Here is a 19,514-nt window from a genome sequence, read left to right on the forward strand (position 1 = left end):
CGACGACGGCCTCGGTTCGGATCTTAGCACAGACGGGGGTGAGGGGCGGACAACGGTGACTTGCTTTTTTTTGGACTGACGAACGCTCTGCTGCTTGCTGCTGCTGCTGCTGAACCGGCAATCAAAAAATCTTGGAGTGAGGTGAGGTGAGGCCTCTATACTATGAAGAATGCACGCATGCTACGGGAAACCGTATGTAAGTCTATGTAATAGACTGCACTATGGCGACTCAAAGCGGTGTAGTGTCGAGCAATCCAGAAAAGATCTTCAGGCAATGCTACGCCAGAGGCTGCTGAAATGCTGCCAAGCGATGATCTCGCTTCTGCATGTAGGTAGCATCCAACGCACGACTGGGGATCGGATTGGGGATGTGAAGGAGGGGGGAAGAGGGGGGAGGGGGGGGATGGAAAAGATACTGGTTTTCGGACCGTAGGAGACTGTCCTGGGTCCCTGCTGACTGAGGAAATTGAGGCTCAAAAAACACGTGTTGCGGGAACAGCCCAGTCAACTCGATAGTCTAATTACCCGTCAGGATTCTAAACATCCGACCTTTTACCGGGGCTTCGCCCCTAAGGTCAGGGACTTTTAGATGGAAACGTACTTTTAGATGGAAATTTCTGTAGCTACTTTATTTAGTATGGGTCCCGCACCTAAAATCCAAGTACCACCGGAATAATGAAATATCACATTAGTTACAAATCCAAACCCTTCATTATTTACATTTGCCAATCTCAACATTATCAAATACGTTGATTTTCAACATCTAAATCAGTCACCCACAACTGATTCAAATACCCTAATGAGTCTAAATGCGATTTTGACGATAATTTCGAGTAAATAGCGTATTTTAATCAAAGGCATCAAAAGGTGTATTGTGTGTAAATGAAGCATTTGTGAATATTACGATAATCAAATAAAATGAGGGGTTTATTACATAATATGAAGTTAAGGTATTAGACACTTGCATGTAAAATAGACTATTCATTTTAAACGAGATACAAAATTTTGTATGAGAAACGCTAGTAAAATTTTGTATTGAAATTTCTATCTAAAAGTACGTTTCCATCTAAAAGTCCCTGACCTTAGGGGCGAAGCCCCGGTAAAAGGTCGGATGTTTAGAATCCTGACGGGTAGTGTTTATTTTGTTTATAGATTGGTGGATGGGTCTATGATGATGGTTGGAGGATATACGGGCTGTCAGTAGGTATGTAAGATGGGTCTCCCCTGAAACGGGCCTTGGCGACGACATCGTTACCATGATAGGGACACAAGCATTTATCGTACCGTACTGTGCGATGCCCAAGATACCATTGCCACCTACGTTAATTGAGATGGAGGTGGGGGTTTATTAGACCTTCAGCGCTGCTTTTCATCAAGTTACCCCGGTCTCGAGACCGGATTCAGAGGAAGATAGAGGGATTACCGAGCTCCACGTCAGCCACGCGCATGATTCCCAAATGCCTAGACGCGGAGTAGATCTTGCGTCGGCGATCGATGGCTGGCTTTTAAGGTTGACGGCCTACTGCATCCGCGAGTTGGGGACATACATAGGTACACTACTGCTGGAATAGTACACAGTGGAGGTCTTACATTGAAGCTTGACGTTACAATATTCTATATAGGTAATATAATATTAGATATAATAGCAGCTTTGTTATAGGGGATCTCAGCAGGGTCGAGAGTTTTTTTTTGATAGCGAACCCAGCTGGCATATGCGCGTCAGAGCAGGCAATGGTTCTTTTGTCAGTAAATGCCAGGACAGTGTGGCGTAGAAGCGAAGGGCAGGGGGGGGTTTTAATCTTGGTACAAGGTAGTTATTATCTCAAAGTAAGTACATATCGAAAGGCATGGTATACTATGTACAGGCTCGCACTAGACCCTCACGGAGCGAGGGGCCGTGGTCTGAAGCTTATAAGTCAGTCACCTGGTAATAAAATCATACTCTACTGAGATACGGTAGATTGGGGAGGGGGGATAAACCCTGGGATAACCCTCCCCACAAACGTTGAGGCTTGGGACTAAGACAAGACGGGAATTGTTAAGCGCACAGAGTCGTATCCGGCGGCAGCTAACACGGGGCGGCGCGCGGAAACCAATTCGTCGGGTCTCCGCTAAGAGCTTAGCAGTGCGGAATTGTAGGGCCATCAGTGAAATCCTTCTGGGTCCCTTTGATCTAATACTTCATATCATACCATAACATCGCGCTATAAGTCCACAGCCTCGGTAGGTCCACACGATATATCATAGTAAGCCGCAAGACTCATTCTTAGTTCCACATGATATCGAACCATGGTCGTTGACTATGGAATTTACTTGCGGTTGTAATAGACGTTTAGGGGCTTGTCAAAGGGTCTAGAATTGCCGTATCTAGGCGTTCCCGTGGGTTTAACGCTGTGGCTGCGATGATCGAACCGGCTAGCTGGGACGGTTCCATGGGTCCCTTGAACGCATGCTAATCTTGGAATCCTGTCATCTATGTACATACAATACAATACATAACTCCTACACCGGCTTCTTTATTCATAATCGCAACCGTCCTGACGATACATTAGAAACTGTAATCCTAGATCTTTCTTATTTTGGGTCGTTATTGTGAGGTAATTTCCATCAGCTAGGGTCTACCGGCCGAGAAATCTAGAATAAGCCGGGATTCGATGATGATTTCCCTTTATTAACCATAATATATTCATATCTACATAGGTACCTAAGGTAGTGCTTTGATATTGATATGTATTCATGGGTATGGGAATCACCATCAACATCACAGGCGGTAGACTTTATTGTCTCATTTGAACTTCCAGGGGTTTGGCCAAGCAACACACGGGCTTCCGGGAATTGGCGCGTGATCTTAGAGTTCTTCATCCATGTCCGCGACACGCATAGACCTCCTGACGATTTATTACATTACCTAGATCCAGACCGGTTGTTAAGACGATCAAAAGAGGCTCTTTCACGGAACCTACCGCTGTAGTCAAAGAACCGTGTCACAGTTAATTTGTACTTAGTGGCAGGGAACTTAGCAGAGGTGTAATCTTGGCTTGTGCAGTGCGACAAGAATTACATATGGTTTATTCCCTCGTTGTGATATGTCGTATTGATGGCTGTATGGATGTAAGGTAGGTATACCAGACCTAATCCTGGCCAAAACTATCCAGGTACTGACCTAGGTACCAGTTAAAGGTACCAGTTAACTTGAGCAGCGTCAAACTAAGACCTGTCCCGGCTCTACGTGCCTATACGAGATCTTAGGATGGAGTTTTCATTACAGGTAGATATGAAGCAATAAGTCTGTTAATAACGACCAACGGGACGTATATCTACTAGGTCTGAGACATACTGCTGCATCCGAAGGATTTTATGTGTAGTATGCGTAATACTTTAGCGCTATTCCGGCGCGGCAACGGGTTTTACCACGTTGTGCTCCGTGCTGATCTCATCCGCTAACTGGGCGCATCTCTAGACTTGGCATAAACTAAAGTTCATATAACATTAGAGAGGCTTGATGTTTTATGCCACAGGAGCAGCAGTGAAAGCAGTGAGACGGTCTGGACCTACGGCGATCATTTCTCCCAAGCCTGTGGCACCCAACCTCTGCATAGCTATTATTTATGTTTAAGGTTCTGAGAGACATGCATACCCCTGACTCTATGATATATATATAGAGAGAGATAGAGAGTTAGGTAATACGTATAGTTATTATCTATATGTTCCAGTAGTATTATGTTGTTACAAAGAAGGATTAAGAGACGGAGGTTTCTAGTAAATTTCGGTCCCGAGGCGATGGAGCTAGGTCCGTGAGAAACGCGGGCACGTGGAGCCTTGGACTCCTTATGGGCATAATAATGTTAAAGCATGTGAGTTTTGTTTTACTGTACTGTAGCATACATAGTGGAAGAATATGTAGGTAGGTATAGTCGCTGGGCGTTCTAATTGCGGGGGATCTAAGATGTTTCTTACATAGGGGCATGTCTCTCGTTTGATGTGTAAAATCGATACTGTGCTTTGTTTTAAAAAATGCACCAGTTCGTAGAATGCAAGCCAACATACATATTAGACATGCATCTTAGCGGGCGGTTGCTTGGCTCATAAGTCACTAGTCACCAGTCACCATTCAAAATCTAGCACACTCGCGTAGCTATGCTATACCCATGTGCGGATATAGGCACCTATCTATAATAACTAACTTAGATATTGTTACGTGCCGCAGGTACAATACCAAATCTCGACACCGCTTAATAAATGATCGATTGCAAAAGTTCGGTGAGATCGGGTAGGGCTAGGTAGTTGTTACCGAACACTCGGAAACATGGCGTTCCGGTAAAACCCTTGGGGATCAACTAGAAGCGAATTTTACCCATGACGATATTGGAAAAGCAAGTTGATTACTGTACCTACTCTAGTATCTCCAGGGGCTTGAAGATGGCTTGCGAAGATCCTCATGTTAGTCCACAATGGCTCTCTTGCATGGATAACGGCTGGCGGCATTGGGAAGTACAGGATGCAGAGAAAGGGATTGGAGCTTCCATGCATCTTTCTAGATCTACCGAACGCTATTTTCTTGTCTTCAGGGCTTGTCTTTAGGCCTGTTGATTCGGTTAAGTCATCATTGAAGTATGGTTGGCTGCCTCGCCGGGCACCTGCAACTTCAGGTCGCCGATGTGGCGGAAGTAGGAAATGATTGGCGTTCTAATACAAAAGAACACGGACTCCTATGCAAATTTACCCAATAACTCATTATCGGATCCTTGCATAAATATTCCATAGGCGGTTAGACCAAATACCCCGTAAATACGTAAAATACGAAAATACTAACGTCAGATCGCAGCTTGGTCCTCGGTATTGCATTTACATGTACCTACCTACGTACATATATATATATCAATATCTTGCTGATCTACATATCCATCTGTGTTAGAACCTGGTAACGAGCCTGAAGGATAGATGCTAGTTCATCTCACGACCTTAGACCAGCAGGCATTACATGGTGGATCTCGTTCCGCCGTTACATTTCTGTGACATGGCGTTGCGATAGCGTCACAATCCAACTTGATCGCCCTGTTTTATCTAAACGGCGGATGAGATCATCACGATTCCTGTCCGTGAAGTTAGATTATCACGTCGGGTGCAGAATTATGGACCGTTGATCTATTGACTACCTACCTACGCAGCCACGACGGTAGACCCCTTTTCATGCGTTGAAGGGGCGTAGGAGGGAATAGCACGTTGATAGTTCAAGACAACAACGGCCAACTCTGCAAGGTACGCGCGCTTATGTCACTCACTAACTTAGGTGGTTTGAAAGCTTGTGCATCCTTTCTTTGACGTATCATCATCCCCGGTTAAGCCAAGCCTTCGCCTGCGGGAGGAACTAGGCGGGATTGTAGGTCTTATAAGGTATTAGAACCAAGTTTTATGTTACACATGGCGCGCTGTCAACGCGCTCCTTGGTGCGTTACTAGGATTGCGTATCATAGGTGTTCGTCTAGCTTGTATGCGTTCATCCTCACCTTAGACAATAGAAAAGGGGAGGCAGTTTGATAGTAGAGAGATAGGGGGTTCACCGAGATGAAAGATGTCTCTTCTGGACACCGGACCCATCCAGTCTCGCCCAACTACATAGTATGAGTATCAATATGCAGGGTCCCCAACCGAGCTTGTCTACGTCGATGTGCGGAATCTTTCCGAGAGGCATGTAGACAGTAGAAATGTCTCGTTCAGGTGACCAGTTGGTAGGACGAGGTTAGTGGTGATACAGTAATAGTCTGTGTATGTATGTGTATTGCAAATTCGTCCGCTTAGTTACACAATGACCTTTAGAATCCTTCAACTCATCTCCGTTCATCCGTTTTATGCTCCGATGTCCGCTGTGATATCTCTAGCGGTACTAAAAAAAAAAATACTGATTATGTGGGCAAATGTGGATTCTGTACGGCATATACTCAACTCCATACATCGTCTGCGCGTGAAGTTCATACAAGGTTGACTGTTACGACCCGTCAGTCTGCCTTGGCTCTTGGCCCTGGGGTCTTATTAGGCGCAACAACCAGGGAGAGGGACTCCGAAGTGCTGTACTGTCTGTACCTTGTACCAAATACATGTCGTAGAGGCTCGGAGCAGGGACCTCAAATAGGGCATAGCGTATACATGCCGTGATGTAGATATGGGTCTCTGGGGAAGAACCTGTAACAGGGTTCCTGGTCTTAGACGTATCTTGGACGCCAAACCTTTCTTGTAAAAATTCGCTAAAATTATCCGTTTTTGATCAAGCTCGGGCTCACTAGTGGTTCACTGTGTATGCACAGATATATTATAAATACGTTATGGATACCATAATGGGATATGTGAATGATGGGCGGAGCGGGGCGGAACTTGCTGAATGCGAGACTAGTGTAGGGGTATGTATGATGAAATACATGTAAGTATGGACGATATTGTACAACTTATGCACTCGTATGATATGAGAAAATCAACATTATGAATATCTCGAAGTGTCATGGTGCTGTCACGAATTTCCTTAGTTATTTGAAACCCTCGTTTATAATAATTAAGTTCAACTAATGCTATCTACGTGTTATTCTAAGAATACCTTAAGAATATTATTCAACCAGACTTGAAATATCATCTATCTAAAATTATGGCTTCGGTTGTGCCGTCTTGGCAACTTTATTCTGCCGTCGGTATAAATAATATTAACACTCATCATGTGAGAACTAGGTTGTAGATGATCGTAGGACTGAGGCTCTTAACATATGCCTTAGTTTGATATCTATATGCTTAACTAAATTCATGCTTGCGAATAGGCGTCTTTTTCATATGTTGGGTAAAAGGTGCCTATAAGCTACAGGGTGCAAGAAATGCTTAAGACTTCTTAGTCAGAGTCTCAGCGACAACACATCTCGCATAAATACCTATATTCTATTATCTTATCTTTATCATCATCCGTCCGATATTAGAAAGGCTATTGTAAATAGGTGAAGTGTTTGTTTGTACCGTGCTCATTTTAGGTTCCGTGGTTCGACCCGAGTAAAAGGAAAAGCTTGCGATTGGACGAACAATGCATAATAAAGTCAGATAATTACATGGATATGGCGGAGATCACAAATGACATTAGGACCGGCACCTTGTTACGACAGCTCAGCCCTATACCCCAGAACTGCGGTAGAGTTTTCAAACTATTCTGTTAGTGTTTTTCAGCTTGTCAAAATTTTTATTAAAACAACTACTATATATATCAATGAAATAAACGGTAATAACATACTTGCCGAGAAGCTATAATACGCCACTAGTCGCTCATATTTTCACGTGTCTTCATTGTAACACTAGAGAAAAAAAAAGAAGATTTATTTTTAGGAACGTGGGTTGCATACTCAATAGTTATGGAACAATTATGCATAGAATTTAGTTCTAGGCTTTCCAATCAGAAAATTGCTGACATTCCCGTGTTGCGCGGTATCGTGTCAGACAACTACGTACTATGGTAACACCCACAAGTCCTGCAGTCCTTCGAAGGATTTGGTCTTTGACAAGGGTATCTTAAAAATGAGACACGAGTTTTGTTCAGTTGTGTAGGATTGCAGGAACGGATCGATTCCTTCTGATCTATTATGTAGTTAGGGCTTACATTTCTACCCCTGAACCGGAGGGATTAATATGCCGCCGTGTAACATATTCCATGTGGGCGCCAGGGATAGTTGGGACATGTAGGCGTCTGTAGGCGTTGGCCCCCATCTTCTCCAACTTCTATGGCCGCGTCGAAACAGGCTCTCCTTTCTTTCGCAGGACAGTCTTAGACGGTAGGACCAATCAACCTACTTGTAAATCTGCTGTTTTGAATGAAAGGGCTGCTAGACCTGGTCGGTGATGAGTTGGCGCATCAAATACGTGCTTACATTTAGTACTTGTGGTGCAGAGGCGCCGGGTTTTGCATAGTGATGGATGGTACACGGAAGACGATGCTGCCTAAATTGGAATATTCATCGAACATTCGATTATCGTTCCTTTGGTACGAAAGTCTAGCCAAGAAACGCAGATCAACCTTCTATTTTATGGAGGTGGCTGTGAATTTGCTTACATTTGAGAGGCGTTGAACTGTTGTTAATCGGGGTTTCTCTCATTGACCCTCTTATAGGGCTGAGTACCTTATGCTAATCGCATCATCGTCACGATCATCTCATCCTCCGCCATTAATCGGGGTTATGATTAGATGAGAACTTTAACTAAATCTGGTTAATTAGGATAATTATCGTGAGAGATACTTAATGCATGACTGGTAAGCGCTCTTGTTAAACAATTAGTTATACGTTTTTAGACTGGGTTTCGCCAATGATGCTCAACCTTTTTATGATAGGGGTAGGCATCGTTTTATTATTAGATGATTTCCGACTTTATGGAGAATGCTTCATTATCTGGCTCGGTATAGGTTGTGAAGCCTCGCGCCGGTACTCCGACCGTAGTGATCTAGATAGAAATTGAGTCAATTGTTTGCGAACAACCCCTGGTGACATCCTAGCCCTTGGCGCTGTTAGACTCTTATTACTGTGTAGGTTACCGTAGGACGGTAGGACGACAGGAGGATAGGAGGACATGAGAATTGACAGCCCAACCGCACGTCGAGAAGACGATATCGTTCATGGCTTGAGGAGGTGGAGTAAGCAGAATTCATGCAATGCGCATCCGTCACGAGGCGATCCTTCGGATTTTCACGTGGCATCATATCGCGTGTATCACACATGGAGCATGGAGGAGGCAAATGCATATTGCAACACGACATGACGTTTTTAAAAGCGCTGTCTTAAAGTCGGACGGTGTGGATGGCCTAAAAGACTACCTAGGTATGTATTGTGTAAATGCGAACGGTGCGCTTTACCCTGTTGAGAGGTATGTACATACATAGATCTGGTGTGGTATATTAGGATGTATGTATGTAACGCGCCTCTGTTGTAGTAGCACATAGTGGACGCTCTATCACAATAACATCTTGGCATATGGGCGTAATGTTGTAGTATGTTTGCTTGAGAAGGATTTCTCAACTTGACCATTTTAGTTAAGGAGTAAACGAATAGATTTTACCTGAAACGGAATATGACATCAATATTTTCGCCTATTAATTTGGCCTATACCATGGTTGTCTATATGTCTATATGTTTATATGTCTATAATGCCTATAATGCCTATATCTATATGTTATGATAAATAATCATATTGTCATAACACCGTTCTAATTGCCACACTTATTCCGATGTGGAACTTTTGTACTCCCTTCGAGCTTCTTTTTTTAGATCGAGACTAAAGTAGATTAGGTCACATAGCTTGTACCGTGCGCGACGTATTTTGACCAATCATTGCTTATTATTCGAGTTGCCATCATTCAAATTCCCATCTTAGACATACATGTACCTAATTTACCAAAAGGCCAATGAATGATCTTTTGCTCGGACTCACAAATTGAATTGTCTTTCTAAACGCTCTAGAAACTTTCCTAACTAAGGCGTAAATGCTACTTACGGATCTTGTTATGAGCAGTAATCTTTACGGAAAACAACTTGAATCTGAGACAAGAAGCATGAAGTATGGTTCGGTATAATCCCGGATGATAATAAGTTTTAAAGGTTGTTGTAAGCTACGATGTTACATCTTTTCTTTTTCCCCCGCTTGGAAGTTTGAAAACTTGAAAACTTGGGACTCTAGGAACTTAGGAGCTTTATGAGATTTGCGGCTCACGGTACTCTATGCGAGTCTTACATCCCCTTGCATCGTAACTCTTCATCCGAAATACTACTAAATACTGCCAAATGCTACCGGCTGCTTACAAAGATATTGACCGCTTCACTTGTCCGGACATGTGCGAAGTGAAACTGTCACCAAGGTAGCTGGCTGGCTCGTTTTGGACATACCGCCGCTTCAAAAACGGAAGATGCATATATTAATGGTGTTGCTATGTGCAGAGTGAGAAAAGTAGTGGAAATGACAAAATCGCCAATCAGACTTCATAATGGTATTATTTCATACTATTACCTGCCTGACTTCACAACACTATGGGCTGGTCCGCAGTATGACACGTGCATCCTGCCGCAGAGCCCAGGAAAAGGGGGCGGTGCTTACATTACCGCACCGGAGATATACATATATACATGGCTGTGTAAATTGTGCAAAGCCCGAAAGATGACGCTCCAATATACACAATGTACTACTCTTCATGTAACTACTATCTTTTATGTACTATCTACAGTATAGACTGATAGGTATGCAGACTGATTGATGTACCTAAGATGCGATACGATACGATCGGACGTTTGAAACCTCCACACTAAATAAGTTGACGATGATATCGGCAATATAACTGACTATCTTACGTCGGCGGGGAACATAACGGCGCGAAGCCTCTTTAACTCTTTGCTATCTACCTAACCTAATGTATGTAGCGCCCCTGTCCTCCGCCTTAGCCATCGTTCGGTCTGCCGTTCTGCACCAACGCTACCGTTTTCCGGACCCGCTATTAGGCGTTCTTGAGACATATTTCTCGTCTCCTATTACTAGATTCAGAATACCCCGACAAGATACTCTAGCCTGGAGCATAGCCTAGAGAGCTAAGGAAGAAAATGTGCGCGTGGTAAGCATACATAGTGTAGAGTGTAGCATACATTTTACTGAAGTAGATATGAGACACATCTATCGATAGGTTAATTCCAGAAGGTAGATGTCCCCGTCTAGTTCTCGCCTTTTTTCGGGTTCGGATTCTGGCTCTGTTCCTCCTAGGAGCTCTAGAGCGTTTCTGGGGTTCTATTCGTCAAATTAAAAAGAAAAGGGAAATGAGGAAAAAGGAAAAATAACATTTCAGGATCCTAGAACCTTATACTGGCAATGAACCCTGTTTCTTAACTACTGTATTTACACCATCGAGACTACGGGGAATATCTATACTAAGCAAGGACAGTTCTTCTCGGCTTTAACTGTAATTAATTGTCTTCATTGCTTAATCCCATGTATATCCGTCGTTTCCGTAGAAATAATGTAAACAAACGACTATGCTTGTCGTGAAGATGAATTCCAGTGATCTAACGATGCCAATTAGAGATGACCAGCAGGGCTCCCAGACATGCATCTCCTGGGATTTAGCACGGTAGCAGGGGGGGAAGATGGTTAACGGGGACTACTCTCTTGTACCGTATACAACATATACTACCTGGGTATATTATGCCTATGCTAAGATAAAAAGGACATACCACTAGTACAAATCAGGTGTCTACTCGATTGACGGGACCTTTGGCGACTGAAAACAACGATTGACAACAGATGGGAAGACAGATTATGCCGTGTACTTTGTAAATCGTGGGTGCCAGGGGTCATTTGGGGAGCCCACCGTCCCACCCTACCTCTTTGCAAAAAAGAACAGGCCTGCAGGCCTTAGGTATTTTGGTACTCTAGGTCTAGGTACTCTAGGTATTGAGTCTTGGTACTTAGCCTTAGCACAACATTAGGTGTGTGATGCTCTACCAATAACACCAATAACGGGGGCCGCCTCAAAGCAAAACAACTCCACGGTCCAGCTTATCATTCGTCTCTTTGAATTATTGACGGGCGGGATACTAATTGTACCCACCTAGGTCCTTCACCCACGCTACTTGCTGACGGCCTCGCCTAAGAATGGAAGAGACGCTAGCAAGGTGACCCTATGGGGGGTCGAAATGATGTACGTAGGTACCGAGTATGAGTTGAAGTTTGACACACGGTATGACCCAAATAAGGCTCTGGATCGACTTTGTAATCCCTGTTCTCACCGCTGCCGCGGATTCTGCCCTTCTGCCCTATCAACCCACATCTCAAATGGGCAGCATGGAGATCTACGTACCTTGAGAGAAAAGCGCGGCTGTGCGCGCGAGTGTGTAGTGTATATAGAATAAGAAGCCCCCAAAGCATTACCGGTTCCTACTGTCCCATCTCTATGACCTCGGACTATGCTAAACTACTTAACACTCCCGCTCTACCCTCCCATCTTACCATCGTGGTTACTGGCCGCTTAGAGCAATATATATAATAGACTCTGTTCATACCCGTGCTTGTCGTGTTCGACACGAGGACCCCTCCCAAGTCATCGCCATTCATAGCCTCACCGTGTGAGGTCGTATGTTAGAAGAGCTATAGGATTGGAAGAAGAAGGCATCACGAATTTGTGTGGCGCGACAACTCACATCGATCATTGCCCAAGCTTTGCGACTTATATAAATTCTCATTACTCCACTGGCCGTCTTAGTGACACTCCATTCGAACGTCACACTACCAACTCACCAAGTCTATACTCGGTTCCATATAGATCTTAGCGGGTCTTGATATGGTATAATTCCAGACGAATGTGAGCTTTTATTTCACCGCATAAACTGTAGTCATATCCTGTGTCCGGACTAAGACACTGACGAGAGGGGAGACGATTAGCGTGAGCATACCGGCCGGGATTCCTCTTACAATTCACTACAAGTCTATCCCCGGAATCGCCGACAACGTAAAATTATAATGGCCATGGTTGGCGACCACCAATCTTACGATATGTTCCCTCGACACGAGCACGATTTCAGGCTTTACCCCGAAGCCCACCCCCAGACGGGCTACACTTCACCCACGCTAGAGATGCATATGAGTCCAGGCGCTTTTAACATTCCCCGGAGTGTCCAGGAAGACTACCGTCCAGTCTCGGGATACGAAGCCGGCTCCATGTACCCGGAAACGCACCTCATGTACAGCAATAACCACAATAGAGCTTCCCCTAGCATGTTCCCTGAAGACTACGAGATGCCAGCCTCAAGCCTCTCGGCTCCCTCAGAAACGGCGTCTTCAACCGTCGGGTCGCCTAACTCAAATCACGGCCAATTAGCTTTCTTCCCCGAGTACCAACAGAGTGGTCTCGGTGTGAACCCGGGAATTGTCGACTCAAGCAATTACTTTACAGGAACGGAATACTCTACTTATCCCACTATGGATGAATTTAACATGGCTTTTGTTGACAATAAGGCTATTGGTGAGTTGGCGCGGGTTTCATTTTTTAATAATTTCTTATTCGTCACCAACCGTAGCCCTTTTCTATCATTGTATGAGAATTGAGTTTAGTGTTGGTTTTGTCAGGCGCCGTCATTTCGAGATTGAAGATAGAGAGGGGGAGTTGGATACCTATGTTGATTTCTTTTAACCGAATACTGAATTACACAATACTTACAAATGAAGACCACGATGCGCTGACCAAGAAGCCCATTCTACAGATCCTTCACTAATACGCGGAACGATGGCCCCACCGATGCAGGGGTACGACAACTTCTCCCCTCAAAACCCTTATCCTACTTCTCCTGCTCTCTCTGGTACTGCTTCACCTGCGCCAGCCATGCGCAACGGCAGCCAATCTCCCTACATGCACCCCTTTCAGCAATACAGCCCTTTCCAGGCACCACCTGCTGCGCCAGCCAGGCGACAGTCTCTATCATCTTACCAATCACATGGGTCGCACGAGTATGCGTATAACAGCGACGAATCGGAGAAGAAGCAAAGATGTCCACACCCAGATTGTGGGAAGGTCTTTAAAGACCTTAAGGCCCACATGTTAACACACCAGAATGAGAGGCCAGAAAAGTGCCCCATTCAAACGTGTGATTATCATGTTAAGGGTTTCGCGCGGAAGTATGACAAGAACCGACATACATTGACCCATTACAAGGGTACCATGGTGTGCGGATTTTGTCCTGGGTCAGGCTCGGCCGCCGAGAAGTCCTTCAACCGGGCTGATGTCTTTAAGCGGCATCTAACCGCCGTACATGGCGTCGAGCAGACCGCCCCTAACAGTAGGAAGAAGGCAACCTCGGTGAACAGCGGCAAGAAGTTAACTGGCTATGCGCCAGACGCCACAGGCAAGTGCTCGACATGCTCAGCTACGTTCGAGAATGCCCAGGACTTCTACGAGCATCTGGACGACTGTGTCTTGCGCATCGTTCAGCAAGAAGATCCAGCAGAGGCCATCAACGCAAAGCGGTTGGCCGAGGTGGAACATGACGAGGATGTTCACCAAACGCTTGAGAAAAACCAACTGCCTCTTACCACACAAAGTGTCCCTAACTCCGATGACGAGGAGGATGAGGATATGGCTGAAGATGACGACGCCGGGGATGATGAACACAAGCCGAGGAAGTTAACCTCTCCCACATCAAGGAAGAAGGGGAACCCGCCCAACGGTGTTCAAAAGTCGCGGGGCATGACACATTCGCGAGGCGGCGTACAATTATCAGGCAAGAGCAAGAGCCGCAAGAACCGACGCGAATACCCATCTTCATGGGGCTTTGATAAGGGCCAGATGACCATGAAGAAGCGGGTCATGGCAGTATTCGACGGCCCTCGCCGACTAGCTAAAGACGATATGATGCTTTCGACAGAGCACGAGATCCGCCTAAAGCTTTCTGACGACAAGTCATACGTAACAGACCTCGACATCCAGACGCTGAAGCGAGCTAACGGCTTCCTAAACGCCACAGAGGAAGAGAAGGGAATATGGATTTCGGATGATCCTACCGAGGACGACAGGAAGCGCATGGAGTATGGCCATTAGAGCTAATCGCGCCCGTATATAAATCACATCCACCTACATCCCTAATCACTACTGTATCGATATACATAGCATCATGACGACCGAGACGAAGATTGGGATAAGCATGATTGGCGCAAGGTCTGTTGTACGTTGGAATACTTAATGGCATACAAAAACCTATTAGGGGGGAAAGGGGAGGGGGGGACTTCATTCTCCGTCGGGGAGAAAGTTTATAACTGGCGAACTATAGAAAGGGGAGAAGCAGAAATATCTCATGAAGAGTATATCTTCCCCAACAGTCGCTCAGCGGCTGATAAAAATGTTCTATTATCTTTTGATATATTATGTAGTTTTTGATGGTCTGTATTGATACCCTATCTATTTTCTATCACGACAGCGCTGCGGAGACCGAACAAAGATTCGGTTTCGATCTTGAATAAAAGAAATCATCTCGCATTCGCACTACCTATTTTGACTACCTATATTCTTAGACTATTATGAATGTGAACGTGAGAGTGTGTATAACTTCGAGTAATAATACGTTGTCAAATCAATATTGATACTAGACATAACCCAATAACCAATAATCAATAACTATACTCTAGGTACTTAGAATCTTCCCCCTTTACACGGTTTAACTACAGTATACATCACCCAATCTCTCCACACACGTCAGTATATTGACCATGCAAATCCCGACGCATATTTTTCAAATCCCATCTCGTCCAAGCGAGCAATATAAACCAAATCCAGTGAACCAGTGAATGACCGTTTAGCTCATCTGATTGGAAAACCAAGACGACGGCATCTAATAACGAGGCTTCCCGGATGAATCCTCCTATTGCCTGAAACCGCAGGTGGTTTGGTATAATAGGTGAATATTTGCAGCTGAAACGGAGCATGTCATTTCCCATAATGTTGCGGTCGCAGCGATGGCAACCGGCGACCGGCAGCGAGATGAACGGGATAGCCAATACCACGAACCATTTTATTACCCGTCTACCTCCTCCCATCATCGCAATTGGATGGGGAACGGCTGCTGCTACTGCTGTCATGCTGACAAGTAGGTATATATCATTGTCGATATCAATGTCAGTATTAAACTTGACACCTTCAAATGCAACAATGCAACAATGCAACACAAGCGCGGCCCCGATAGAGGCCTCCGCGGATTAGGCCGTGGCTTTTTTGATGACCGTTTCGTGCATTTGCGCACCTAAGGCGCAGCTCCCGCATACCACGTGTATTGCCGGGGTATAAGAGAAGACAATTGTGGTTGGCAAGAAAAAAAAAAGGGTACAAAATTAACGTTAGCCTACCCTTCCGCATTGGCTGCCTGAATCAGGAAGGTTAGGGTCTTTTCATAAGCGGTGTAGGGGCGCAGCTTTTGCTTATTTGCAGCAGGACAATAGGCTGCTGGCCGCTGGCTGCTGGGAAAGCATAACGTAACTGCACGTTTGCTTAGCAGCGGGTATCGTATTATATGGACCTATAATGTAGGTGCCTACCTGGATTAGATACCTTAGGTTAGGTACATAACGAATAGATTCAAATACGCAATAAAAATGGAATAGGTACCTAAACGTAATATGTACCTGTCTACCTTTACCTAAAGCAAACGGTAAGGCTAGAGACAAGCGTCACTCGAACCGAGCCGATAGATAAGCTCTTTTCCCCACTACAAGTTCCCAATCGTGTTCTGTAAAAAATTCAATCCGAAACACGACCACGGCCCCATCAATCCAATATCATCATCATCATTATCACTTGATATATTACAAAATACAAACTCACTATAAATGCCACCGGCAGCGCCGTAGACGTACATATACCCACGCAGATGGGCGTTGATGAGCGCATATCTCTCTGCATTCCCGTAGGCTCTTCTAGACGCTACATATATACAAGTACGGTAATGGCGAGATTGATGTCATGTCATCTCAACACTGTAACACTGCATACATACATTGGTGTTGTGTACATACCAATATCTTGTTGCTTTTTCTTATTTTCCCCTTCTTCGTACCTATATTATATATTACATCCATGTACATACGTGCATACATACTAGTGTAGGTAGGTATATGGTATGGTACACATTTGCTTTTTTCCTTCTGTTCTTGTTCTATTTTAATATCGCGGGGGTGTGGCGTGCACACACACACACACACTTATAATACAACATTACATAGACGGTGTCACTTTTCCGCCCGGCAAGGTTCGCAACGGAATAGCTCCGTCTCTCTCCCCCAGTAAGTACAGGTTAGTATGTACCTAACCTAACCTTACCAGAGTACCTAAACCTTGTACTACCGGGGGGTGTCTGGACTGACCCAAATCTCTACTACTCTCGGTTTCGCTTCTGTGCCCAACTTTTGATCACACGCGCTTGGGTGCAGAGAACAAAAAGAAAAGAAAAAAAAGTTCTCTAGCACCCCAGCACCAAATCACACCCCCCCTGTACTTGAGCCTCAAATTACTCGGCCGAGCAGGATGGCCCTCACGAGCCGCATCTCCCTTCACGGTCCTCCATCGTCAGATCCTGAGGACTACCTTAGTTCTTCCTTGGGCATCATATTTCCGGATGATGTGACGAACCAGCATGGCGACGCGGAGCACTCGCTACTCTACACATCGCCGCACCTACCCAAGCCCCTGCACATCGCCCTCGCGGATCCGGACCGGGAGGCCGATCGCAAACTCTTTAGTCACTACCTGTGGAACGCAAGTCTGCTGCTTGCCGAGCTCGTCGAGGCCGGCACCCTTGGTTTACCCCTCGACATCGGTTTGCGCCGGCTCCAGCCCGCCGCCTTCAATGTCGCTAGCCTTGAGACACTTGAGCTCGGCGCCGGTACCGCGCTGCCTAGCCTAATGGCTGCTCTGCTCGGGGCTAAGGGCGTAGTCGTAACAGATTACCCCTCTGAAACTGTCTTAGGTACTCTGCGTAAGAACGTCGCGGCCAATGCCAAGACTGAGAACTCGCCCGGCAGCGCCCTTGCACCGCTAACAGTCGAGGGTCATTCATGGGGTGAGTTAGATACGCCTTTCGCAGCAGAACATCGGGGTCGGTTCGACCGTGTCTTCGTGTGCGACTGTCTGTGGATGCCGTGGGAGCACACCAACTTACATAAATCCATCGCGTGGTTCCTGAAGGATTCCTCAGACGCTAGAGCCTGGGTTGTTGCTGGGTTTCATACGGGGCGCGCTAAAATGCGCGGTTTCTTCGAGGACGACGCTCTTGCGACTGTCGGGCTTGAGGTCGAGAGTATATGGGAGCGCGACTGCGATGGCGTTGAGCGCGAGTGGGTTTGGGATCGCGGCCAAGAGGACATTAGCATACGGAAGCGGTGGCTAGTCGTCGGCGTACTGCGGCGGAGGGCGTCGACAGTTGAAGGGTAAAATACATCCCATGTCCACTGGCCTCTGAAAACTAGGTTCCTAAGTCGCGAGCTCTGGGTTATCGGCTCAGGGGCTTTATACTCTAGATATCTGAGAGTTACATGTATAAACGGTAAGGTGATGCTGTCTGTCGTCCACCTAGTTAATGCAATAGGAATCGCGACCATATGGCTATAAGCCTAGGTAGTCTATGTATGGCAATGGGTATGGAACTAATCTCCGGGTGGTACTAAGCCAGCTATTAAGTAGTAAGACTATTGTATTAGGTACGAATAGATATCTAAAGTCCCGTAGACAAGACGATTTAAGGCCTTGCTCTCCTATAGCCACTTAGACATATCAAGTATAAAAGACCAATCTCAAATTACTCGAGATAGATGCTTACCAAGAAAGAACGTAAGAGGTAGTCTACACAACTTTATTAGTTGTAGCAAAGACCCCGATCATATCCCTATTCCTCTAAATACTAAAATATATTTAAAATTGTTCGATGGGTGAGCTCCGGCTCTATTTCTCGAGCCAAGCCAGTCATGGCAGGTTTATGATTAACTAAAAGTTACAATAGTGAACCTCGACCGAAGTAGCAGTAACCGAAATCGACATCTGGTTTGATGCAGCACCTACTAATTCGTAGAAGCCATCGCGCATTGTGAAAAGTATAGTCATTATTCCGTCGACCCAAGTGGATAGTTTTACCAACAGCGCAAACGTTTATCCATTACTCTCTTTCTTGCGCTCGGCGACCATACTCGATCATGGCTTCCTGTATCAGGTAAATTAGGTACCTAATGTAGAACTTATTCGTTATTAGTTTGGCCTGCCAACGCCGTAGCTCGTTAATACAAGCCGAAAGCTCCTCACCTAATCATCGTCCGAATACGTCAAACCTTTGCTATGTATAGTACTGCTTGCTAGGTATATATTTTCTGAACTTACTCGCTATAGGGAACGCTTCTTGAAAACATCTTGTAATTACTGCTAAACTACCCGTCTATTAAAGTCATCCAGGTATACCCATTCCCTTTAATAGGATAAATCTAATATGCGTCATATACTTTATATATATTTTATGATATGTACGTGCTTATCTGTGTCTATGTATATAAAGCCCGACGTCCCATCTCCAAAAGTCCTATTCATTAATCTCATTGGTCCTCTATCTAACTACCTAATGAAGAAGACAATCCAATATATAGATAAGCTATGCTAAAATAAGATGCTCGCTTCATACCAGTCTCATTCATATGCCGCCGATATATAGATATGTGATAGATAGTATCCATATGTGCGACAAGATAAGGTATCTTTTTCTGTGTGTAATGTTGACGTAAATGCAACTGCAGTAGCACCTTGGTCGGGATAAAGAATTCATATATAATGAAATAAATATTTCCGACCAAAAGATAGCAGCTTCCAACGGGAGAGCACGAACAAGCTGTCGGGAGTAAATTCCATATGCAATCCTGCGTGCCTACTGCTGGTCTGGTATCCAAGTAGAAACGAAAAAACAATAAAAGAAAAAGGTATACTGCGTAAGGGATACTAACCAATATCCCAA

The 19,514-nt window shown here is 45.1% G+C and overlaps 2 protein-coding genes across 2 annotated transcripts; both read left to right on the forward strand.

Annotated features, from left to right (window-relative positions):
- Positions 1 to 12,507: 12,507 nt before the first annotated feature.
- On the forward strand, positions 12,508 to 14,578 carry GL218_07258 (uncharacterized protein; the record flags this gene model as incomplete). The annotated part of the gene is made up of 2 exons (XM_033584007.1): positions 12,508 to 13,009; positions 13,248 to 14,578. 2 exons carry the CDS (start codon positions 12,508 to 12,510, stop codon positions 14,576 to 14,578), a joined length of 1,833 nt encoding a protein of 610 aa, XP_033433025.1.
- A 2,472-nt stretch (positions 14,579 to 17,050) lies between these two features.
- On the forward strand, positions 17,051 to 17,956 carry GL218_07259 (Protein N-methyltransferase NNT1; the record flags this gene model as incomplete). Its single annotated transcript, XM_033584008.1, has 1 exon — positions 17,051 to 17,956. One exon carries the CDS (start codon positions 17,051 to 17,053, stop codon positions 17,954 to 17,956), a length of 906 nt encoding a protein of 301 aa, XP_033433026.1.
- Between the last annotated feature and the right edge of the window lie 1,558 nt (positions 17,957 to 19,514).

The sequence above is a fragment of the Daldinia childiae genome (assembly GCF_008694065.1).
Source record: "Daldinia childiae strain JS-1345 chromosome Unknown Scaffold8, whole genome shotgun sequence".
Lineage (NCBI taxonomy): Eukaryota > Fungi > Ascomycota > Sordariomycetes > Xylariales > Hypoxylaceae > Daldinia > Daldinia childiae.